Source organism: Papilio machaon, chromosome 1 (assembly GCF_912999745.1).
Source record: "Papilio machaon chromosome 1, ilPapMach1.1, whole genome shotgun sequence".
NCBI classification, from domain to species: Eukaryota; Metazoa; Arthropoda; class Insecta; order Lepidoptera; family Papilionidae; genus Papilio; species Papilio machaon.
In genome coordinates this window covers 900898-911797 of record NC_059986.1, presented here as the reverse complement: position 1 = coordinate 911797, position 10900 = coordinate 900898, and the positions used below count along the sequence as shown (strand labels likewise).

General features: G+C 32.2%; 1 protein-coding gene across 2 annotated transcripts in view; it reads right to left on the bottom strand.

The window, feature by feature from the left end:
- Nucleotides 1–1235: 1235 nt before the first annotated feature.
- LOC106712784 (dual specificity tyrosine-phosphorylation-regulated kinase 2) overlaps nucleotides 1236–10900 on the bottom strand; it is a 44546-nt gene continuing 34881 nt past the window's right edge. For both annotated transcript variants that reach the window (XM_045677812.1, XM_045677805.1), the window contains exons 7-9: nucleotides 10121–10264; nucleotides 8886–9015; nucleotides 1236–1959 (exon numbers count right to left, since the gene is read on the bottom strand). In XM_045677812.1, coding sequence (XP_045533768.1) covers nucleotides 1770–1959; nucleotides 8886–9015; nucleotides 10121–10264 — 464 coding nt within the window. In that variant the 3' untranslated portion in view covers nucleotides 1236–1769. The remainder of the gene's footprint in view (nucleotides 1960–8885; nucleotides 9016–10120; nucleotides 10265–10900) is intronic.

The following is a 10900-nucleotide window of genomic DNA, read 5'->3' as shown; positions in this document are numbered from 1 at the left end:
ATCCATGTTATTTATATTCGTGTTTTAGCGAATTTATTTATATTCAAAGAGCTGTTAAAACAAAGTTTACATGAAAGCCAAACTCAAATCTTCGAATACATTGATCCATACTATATGAATGTATATCAAACATTCATAATACATATAAATGATATGGAAATCTAAATATGTATACATATTTGTAGAAATAATCAGTCATGAAGATGAACCTTGCATTTATATTTTTGGAATAATTTATGCTCTCATTAGAGTTTACAAGAATTTCACCAAATACACTGAAAATAATGCTAAAAGACTAAATGGCTCCTACGAATAAGGGTCAATGTGCAAATTGACTTTACAGGAGAGAATAACATTTACACCTGTAAATGTGTATTTTATTTAGTGCATGTTGTTAATTAAACTCAGAGGTAGCTTTTAACATAAAAAAAAAACATTAATTTGTTACTTTGGCCCTTATACTTAGGACCCATAGATTTGTCTATGTATTCAATTTAACAAAGAAAGTCGATATGCTTTTCTTTCTCTCTCAATTCCACTACAATTATTTTAAATACGAATATCCTTTCTACATTTTAACATTTGATGTGGTTTGGAAAACAGTTCTTTTAACACCTAAATAGTGTTTTTAATTTAAATTCAGTCTCTATTTGGCACTCGCGTCTTTGAATACTGTTAGGGGTCATATTTTAGAAATTATGACAAAGGCTACGTGTTTTTTAAGCCAGGGAACATTATGTTTCGCAACACATTTTCGCCAGTAATTTATAACGAATCAAACATGTTGAGAAACAAACCACGAAGCGTTGAATTTTGTACATTACAATAATTATAATTTCATACTTTCCGACCATACTGCTCTAGACTAGACATTTGAATGTATTAGACCAAAACTAGATCTTATATTTAGGTCGCTTTAGACACTGGAAGTTTCAAAATGTGTTACAATATTGCACAACTCAAATGTACTAAATAATCTTTGCATCTCAGTAACTGGAGCAAAACAGACATTCACGAATGGTCAAACATAATTGTTGTTGAGAAGAATCGCACGATATGTTACTCGTAGAAAATATATCAATGGCCATTTAAGAAATCGTAACATCTTCTTCGTTATATTTCAAAACTTTAATAAAAATTTATGATAGTTTTTATTTTAGTTTTAATATTAATTTAATCTTGTGATGTTGTTTAACGCAACGATTTCTTGATTGAAACCAATCAATTTGGTTGTATTTTAATTGTTTTTATTGTAGAAGGTTGCTGCAATATTTTTGCCTAATTTTAACATATTTAGAAGCATAAGAGAATCAATTTTTCTAAGTATAGATAGGGTCCCAAATCGTGTATGTGAGTACTTTTGAAACAGAAGGAAAAATGTTAGAACTAAGTCTACAGATGTACCGTAAAATTCTGTCCTTTTGCAAACTGAAACAAAGTCTGTTTATGCTGGTACGTAATATTAAAGCTGCTTTACACGGTACGTGATTCCACAAACAGACAAGAACGATTCAGATTGGATATAGTGTCATTTGTGGTAGAGTCGATAAGTCTGTGAGAGGAGCAATAGCACGATGCAGTACTGCCAGTGTGAACGCACCCGCCAAGACAGAGAAGTAGCAGTTTATATTCAGAATTATTGTATAGTTGACGCTATCGAAGAATAAGGTGCCGTGTAAACCTGTCTTAAGTTAAACCAAGAGAGTAGTATGGTTATATTATTTGTGTACGGGTCCGGAGGCGCAGGCGGTGCGGGCTCAGGTTTGCGGTCACGCGCGGCCCAGCATGGCTGCCACGTCGCCCGCTGACTGCGAGTGCAGGAGTGCTGCGCGTGCAGGCCGCGGCGGGGCCAGCCGAGGCAGCGCTAGTACGCCTGTCGTCGACGTTCCTAAAGCGCACCCCGTCACGAACTCGTGTCGAGTCGCCTCTGTAGGTGTGATGCGACGCTTTGGATCCCATCTGTAAATATTTGAGTATTAACTTTGGTCTTTTATGAACTTGATCCATAAAATCCCACAGTAGTGACACTTGCATTGATACATATTGTAGTTTATATTATGTCAAAGAGACTAAATTGTGAGTGTAAAGTGTTTATGTTTATTTATCTATCTATCCCCGGCACAGGTCCACAACAGGTTTTCTGGAATTTGAAATGTTGTACATAATCCCGACGCAAACCAAGTCGCATATTTGCGCTCTAACGTAATGACTAGATTCGGATTTAATAATAATAAAAAGTATTAGTTGTTAACGAAAGTTGTTATTCCAACCTTAGCCTATTTGTGAAATACGACAAATTCAACTAAATCGACATTACTTGCAAATGATATGAAGATGTGTTAACAATAGAGGCGTCTGATAAAACTTACATAACATTTAGATCATGAACGTGGTGTAATATAAAACACCGATATATCTTACATGTTACCGCTTCGAAAAGCTTGATAATTATACACAAATTTCTATTACATACAAATTTGTAACAAAATGCAATTTTTTTTAAATTAATAAAACTAAGAAACATTGTCAGAATCTATATCTGAAAAGATATAGTTGCTATAAAGTGACGAAATGAAACACGAAATCAGACCTCGAAAGAATTTTTAATTAACTTAATAAACGCCGAAAAAATCAAAGATACATTATATATTACATATATATTATACATAGTTCTTGCTCTTATTTATTTATTTTTGACCTTTTTTTATATTTATGATACACCCCGCTATTTATGTTAGTCTCTCCTGTCCCACAGGGTTGCCTGGAAGAGATCGCTTATAGCGATAAGGCCGCCCTTGCGATGTAAATTAGTATTTAGTAACTTTCTGTATAATTTGTATTAGCAATAAGAGTTAATAAATAAAAATAAATACATTCAGTTTATATAGCAGTTGCTGTCGCCCGTGACTCCGTCCGCGAGGAATTAAAAAATAACATAATAAGTAGCCTATGTGTTTTTCCACACTAAGTCATACGCCTGTGCCAAATTACATCAAGATCCGTTGACCCGTTCCGGAGATACCTTCAATCAAACATCCACATTTATAATACTAAACATTCGCATTTATAATATTAGTAAGATAGAAGGAATTTCAAGTATTGTAATGTAATACTCTAAGACATAACTCTAAGACAATTTATTTAATATTATCAATAACAACTGCTAAGAATTTTATCAAACAATCAGAATAGACATATTTGTTAGAAGGTTACAGCTCCTATAATGGTCTGTACTCGGGGTTTCGATTTATAGTGACGATTTGTATTGTTGTCTCTCTTTTTTTCAAACTGAATGTGAGAGATGAGAATATGTATCAATACAAGTTTCAGAATGGAAACCCACACTAATATTTATAAGGTATGAAAATTGCCGACAAATACAACATAATCTTATAAATCTCTTAACCTAAATACTTTTTGCAATCTGTCACATAAGCCACGTTATGTATGGACTCCGTAAATAGATATAATGTTTAACCGGCTAGTTACAGACCTCGGAAGTTATAGAGTGGTCATTTCTGATGCATGTTAAACGTACCTTACTATTAGTGGAATCACATCGGGCTATTTAGCCTAATGTAACTTGATTATGTAATAAGGAAGCGACTACGCGGTACGCTAAGGGATTCCTTAATATATTAAGTTAGTTCAAAGAAGAGTTAATAATCTGTGGAAAACATAAGGCATTCGATTTTGATATTCATGTATTAACTAGGTGTCGCCCGCGACTCCGTCTGTGCGGAATTTAAAAAACATGACAAGTAGCCTATGAGTTCTTCCCGACTATGTTCTATATCTGTGTCAATTTTCATAAAGATCCGTTGAGCTGCTACAGAGATACCTTTAAACAAACATCCATCCATCCATCCATCTAAACATTCGCATTTATAATATTAGTAAGATTGTAGATTGAGTGATGATGAGTTTTCAATCCTTTCCGAATATCACAGTTGTCATGTAATTGTCAATTGTCATGCCAACTGTAAGACTTGTTCGACCATTAAAATTGATGTTACTATATTACATAAGGTTAAATAAACGTGATGATATTTTCAAATCGTATATTTGTAACACTTCACGAACAATAGGAATAGATAACATAAACCGACGCAATAATATTGCATTTTCAATTTGCATATGCAATTTGACCTATAGAACATGTAATAGACACTTCATGATTCATATACAAGCTGAATCTGTTGTTACACAACTAAATGCACTTGTCAGGTCTAAAACTTTCTAATTCTGCAGCCGCTGACCAATGCCTAGCAACATTTGGTTCAAGGCGACCCTATCACTTTAAGCTACAATCCAATTTATTTACTTAAAGCTACTTTAAGACCTACAAGCTTATAATGTAACTGGAAAAGCGTCTTGTATTTAATGTATTCAATAATATATTTATAAGTAATTATTAATCTTACAAAGTTTCCCCAATTAAAACTGCGTTAAAATTGGGGTAACTTTGTACGACTGTTTTATTTATACATTTAGGAGACAGAATTTTTTATAGTTTTTTATTTAAGTTCTTGTTTTGTTTATAGATGAGCCTATTTACTAGGCCAGATTTGACATCTATCAATTTAAGCTTCATAGTGAGGTGAGCTGCTTAAAAACATTGATTAAAGTAAATGAATCGATTCTATGATCTATCGAATGACATGTGAATCAGTCGATATAAAATATTTAAATGTTTTTAGTTCGATTTCATGTAACATTATCAATGTTTAAAAAGAAAAAGAATTCATTGAAGCAACATTGTATCCACGATTGATATGACAATAATAAATATGTAACCGACATTTGAAAAAAAGGTAAGCAATTCTGCATTGGCTTCAAAAAAAAATATTTAAAAAGAAATAATACCTCATTCCCGCCATTACACAGTCACGTTGTTGAATTTCAGATGAAGTGTCAAATGTGATATATTGAAATGGCGCACATAAGTTATGAAATCTGCATTTTACTAAGACATAAGCTGAGAAATATAAAACGTTTTAATAGATTATATAATTCGTAAACATAACTATGATTCTTCCGAATTAAAAAAAAACATATATCACCAGTACCGATCAATTACTCCAGGTTTTTCATCTACTTTCCTTTAATTATAACAGACCCTTACACAAGCAGTTAATATAGAATGTTACAGCACGACGACATTCCTTAGACAACTTTCCAACTCTTCCTAGTTCCTTTGAGTGCGGTGTTTGGTTACATATGTTTTACATAACTTTACTTAATATACAGAAATCTGATATGTACAGGAAAACTAGTGGAAAAAGTTAATACACGTTCTTGTTTAATAACTAAACTAAGAGAATATTCTTCAAGACATTTAAAACTGATTGAATAACTAAAGTTTAGGTAAAATTGTAAAAGGGCTAGGTCTAACTGTCACAGAGTATTTTAATGATCAATAAGGCAATTCCTTAGTGTAGATAAAGTAGACAAAATATTCACTAAGGGTCTGCTTAACCATTAAAGCTTTCGAAGTACAAATATTTTCTTGACCGAATTGCGTTACTAATGATTTCATATTAATAAAATTGTTTGTTTTTTCTGAGAACATTTTAAGTACATAATAATTTGAGTAGTTTAAGCGTTTTGTAACTTTTAAACATTTCAAGTAATACAGTAAATGCGCTTGAATTAGGACATGCGAGTTACTTGAGAGATTGGCCGAAATTGGCTATACTCGAGATGGTAGCCAATAGGGCAAGATGTTCTCACGCTAGTGCTCTTTGCTCTGAAAACGTCTTACATTCACTGATTGAATATATCTGATTAAATTATATTGAAGATGAAATTATAAGGCTTCAGTCATTATTGTAAGTTATATATATTAAAAAACAAAATAGAACACATTTTTTAATTGTGAAATTGAAACATTCGATTTGATTTCCAAAAAGTTTAACAATGTCTGTGTCTAAAAATTACAGAATTAAAAAAAACTTTTGTTTAATATTGGCATGTCCACTAACAATAAAACAGTGATGAAAAAAAAAACAATTATTATATCTTTTAGTTCTTTTATTATGTTTAAATATTTATTCATAAAATATTCTTATAATGTTCGAACACGTGTTAAAACACTTTCTGTTAATAACTTTCACCATTAACTTAAAAAAAAAACAAATTTAAATTAAATTACATTAACAATAATGATTTTACTTTCTATTCTAATTTTGAAAATTACTTCTTTGACACCAACATTAATTCAATAAAAATTTTCTTCAAGAAACTAGTTAAAATTAATCATAACAGATTATAAAAAATATACGTATTTAATTAATTTTATCTGTTTTTTTTTTCATTGTTTTTTGTAAGCAGAAATTTAGCTTACTGATAGTATAAATGCGAATGTTTAGATGGATGGACATTTGCTTGAAGGTATCTTTAGATCGCCTCAACGGATCAGGATGGAAGTTGGCATAGATATGAAACATAGTCTGGAAGAACACATAGCCTACTAATGAAGTTTTTTTTTAATTCCAAGCTAACGGAATCGGGGGGAAAAGATAGTAAGATATTGTATAATCTAACGGATGCCCACACTCAAGAGAAAGTTGTTATCAATTGTCATAAATTGTTACATAAATATTCAAAAAACTGTCAAAAATCAAGTATACAAACAATAGTATATCGAGTTACGTGAGTTAGTTGTAAAAAATATATTTCTTTTAGTCTAAATGTTAGAGTAACTACATAGTTATTGCATTCGTAACTTCGATTTCCGTATACTAGAAGAGTAGCATTTAACGTGTAATTTTAACATTATATTCTTAACATTATTTAATTTAGAAATTACAAATTTTAAATTTTTACACTTGCAAACATTTAATTTATATCTGTAAAATTAATTTAACTTGTAATCACAACTGAATAAAAGGCTGTTTTATTTATTTTAATTTAGATTCCAGGTCTAGACATGAAAATTTCCAGCCATAAAATTCGACTATTATAACAGTTGTATTAGGTCATATTGTGTTGTCTTTTAATAAATATGAGGGAAAAAGGAATGTTTATACACATTTGTTAGCAATTTGAAACCCATCCTAACATATATTGCTAATTAAGGAGGCCTTGCGCTGATATGCAATTGATGATTTTAACGTACAGTGTACTAACAATTTCGTTGCCACACAAAAGGCAAAAGGCAAACGAAACTAGTGCTCCAGTTTCGCGTAGTTAATGCGTACCGGACCAATGAACTCAACAGTGACCCGTTGTGATGACAAAACACAGACACGCATCTCTACCTCATTATCTAATCCGTAAGCAGATCCGCAAGCGAGACACGCACTCTCGCCTATATCTCTTATATAAGACTGTAAAGATTAGATAATCATAGAAATGATTAACTTACAAGCGATTTTTTTCTAACCTTTATTAGTATTTAAGTTCAATTATTAATTACCAGCGTCTCCCTTTTTTCCCTTAATTATTCCTTCCAACTAACATCAGGATATCGACCCTCCATGTTGTAATAGCAATGAGCAGTAAATTTACATTAAACTTTACTTAAAAAAACAGTAATAATATGTATTGATGTAACTAGACTTTTTATAAAATCTTAAATGTATTTTCAATGATTTTTCGTTTAAAACCTATAACCACAGTCTGTAACCGCACTTAGACTTTGTCAACCAGCTGACAGGTTGCATCATTAGTGTAACCTTTCACTGCGGATGTCGGCGCGCGTGGCGTTTGTTCTATCCACGATATTGTGGGAAAAATACCTCGAAAACGAACCGTGCCGGATTCCTACGTGATGGGACCATCCGAAACTGGAAAGTTAAAGAATTGATCGATTATCTTGGAATTTATGGGCAGTAATATGAAGTTACGTTAATTAAGTTCCGATATAAAATTGTTGCAGACTTTTTGCCATAAATTAATTAGCCGACTTCAAAAAGAAGGAGGTTATCAATTTTACTGTATTTTTTTTCATCTTAAAATTTTTTCGAGTTGTGTGTGTGAGTTGTATTACTGTTGCATTCTTAAATTATTATCCACTCTTTATATAATTTAATATATTTTTTGTTATATTAAAAAAAAGTTACAAATACGCTTGATCCGGTGTTGAAATAATCTTTATATGAATATGTATTTGTTGTAAGAACATAATTAACATATTTATTTATTAAATTTGTTATAATTGACAGTTTATATAAAAGATTATGTTAATTCGGTGAAATATATTTTTAGCATGCTATTTTCTCCGCCATAAATTTTATTTATAATTAAATTTTCGATTATATAAGATAGCGAAATACATAAATATAACATGGTAATATTTATATGTTTTCTAGAACTTTTCACTTTGATTTAACATATTAATATTTAATATAATATCCCTCCAATACGCCATATAAACTATTTCTATGGGAACGAGATTTCTCCCTTTCGCAAAGGTCAAGCCGTACTAAGATCGTTTTACGTATAAAAATCAGTAATTGCTTGTTAAAGATGCCAATAAATCGGTATTTCAACATTTTCCGCTTTCCCTTCAAATACATGTTAGTTATTACATGAAGTAATATTTAGCTGTCATCTTGTAAACAAATCAAAAAGTTCTTTTCCATGGGGTTTTAATCTATCGTTTGTAAAAAGCACAGATAAAAAGCGTGTATTTGCTATTGGTTACATTTACAATACTTGAGTATTTGTCATATTATGTCAGATATATTTAGGGTCGGCAAAAAACTTTGCTACGTGCTCCTATCAACTTCCTGTGATTCTTGAGTAGGCTTATGTCACTGCGTTAAAATGTCAAATACGATTATGCTGAATGAAAATGCTTAGTAATAGGAATTTGTACAGATTCTACGACCTAATTTAATTCTGCTTAAAGTCCGTGTACATTGGCTTTATATACTCACTCTAAACAGCGATGTATGAAGTGCAGGAATGCTGGGTCGTCGGTCCGTACCGCGGCAGAGAGTGCGCGCGAGCCCGGTCGCCGCTTGCGACCTTTCGAGTTGGTCACAGTGCGCGGACAACCCTTAGAGTCTATAAAAGGACACAAAGCTGTACGGTCAACTATTGATAATTATAATAACTGGAGTTATTTAGTAGGTAATTTCTTGGATCGACCTTTTAAAGGGTTTGAAAATTATTATAAACTTAATAAGAGTTTTAGTTGTCTAGGAAACTTTGAGTTACTAGGGTTAGATTTTTAAGATCGGCTTACTATCCAACATAGCACATTTTATATCAGATTCAACATTTGCTTTTATAACATTATATAAAAACTTAAGTGAAAAGCTAACAGGTGTTGTAACGGTCAATGACCCCATCTCAGTCTTGAGACGTTTTTATTTGATTTAAAACAGACGGATTTCCTATTTGATACAAGTTAGCAACAAATGGGTGCAGTCCAGCGCTAGGCTGCGCTCTAGGCTCGGATTTCGCAACGACGTTTACGCAACAACAGTCTAGCTCTAGTCCTATTCATTAGAATTGCAATCAAACTGGAAAGTTTAGACCTTATAAGTGAATTGAATTTGCTACGTGATTCATTCCTGTTAAGTATTTAAGGGCATAAATACAAGTAACTCTTTTGACCACGTAAGAATACCAAAAGTCTAAACACAGCATAAAAACTACAAGTGATATTGTAGTGTTTTTAATGATAAGCAAATTTATGTGATGATTATTATTACTAAGTTTTGCGTGCTTTATTGAAAGACGTACTTGCTAAGTTTTAATGTTATACTTTTATGTTGGATAATGAATACTAAAAACACTGACAAATCACTTTATTTCGGCGTAGTACAAGCACATTCTTTTTTCTTTGTTAGACTCTTACAAAAGCAAACTTACATTTTTTCTGTGTGATGACATTACAGTGACAGATGACATATATCATTGCCACATATAAAGAATAAAATATTTAACACTAAGGACCGCAGCAATAAGACCTTTGCACGATTTGTTCAACAAAAGAGACCTATTCCAAAACAAATACTTAGAGACTTTTAAGAAGAGAACATACTATTTAAAACAGGTAGCACAGTAGTTCCTGTATTGTTGTATGAATTTCTGGGTCCTCGTTCCCATTTAAAATTACATTAGCTGCTGCTCATTCATCTCCTTATTCTGGACATTGACGTACCAAAGAAGAGTCTCTTCCTGGTGGCGTGCAACAGTAGGTCTGGAGGCGGCGGACCCAGCACCTCCATTATACAGGCCAGCTGCTCCGCCTCGTTCTCCCCAGGGAACAGCGGGTATCCCGTGTGTAGCTCCGCAAGGATACATCCTATACAAATACGTAGAACACTCAAGATTACAGATTAAGAATGCAGTATTATTTAAAAATTGCATTGAACTAACTTGAAAATAATTATTATTATGTACCTATGTATATTTGGTTAATATGAAAAGAGTAAATTGTTTGATAAAGCGATATTCTTTGTCCTTTATTGTTCCTTATTAGGGCTTAAATTATCTGGATAATAAACCATAATGATCGTTGCGAATCCGATCTCACATATTACAGGTCGCGCCTTTTACGAAGTTTATAGCAGTAGTGTACGAACGCCTTTCTCTTGGCTTTCTACAGCGAGTAGCGACAGGTTGCGTAAGCAACAGGTTGCCCACAAACATTCCATGACCATCTCATTTACACATCGAACGGCACTCATCATGGGTTTATGGTGATTAAGCTGATGTAAAATGTAAGAAAGATATCAATAGATCAAAGCGTTATACGTAATCTTGGAACTTATAATAAAAATATTTTATTATTTGATTCCTATTGTGACCTTTAGCGTAACGGCTTGACAAATTTTGAATAATGAGGTATCATTCGATTTGTATACCTTTCTGCAATGTTCTAACAGTTGTGAATTAGCACTACATACAGAAAAGAAAGTTGGTTCAAATTATTATGAAA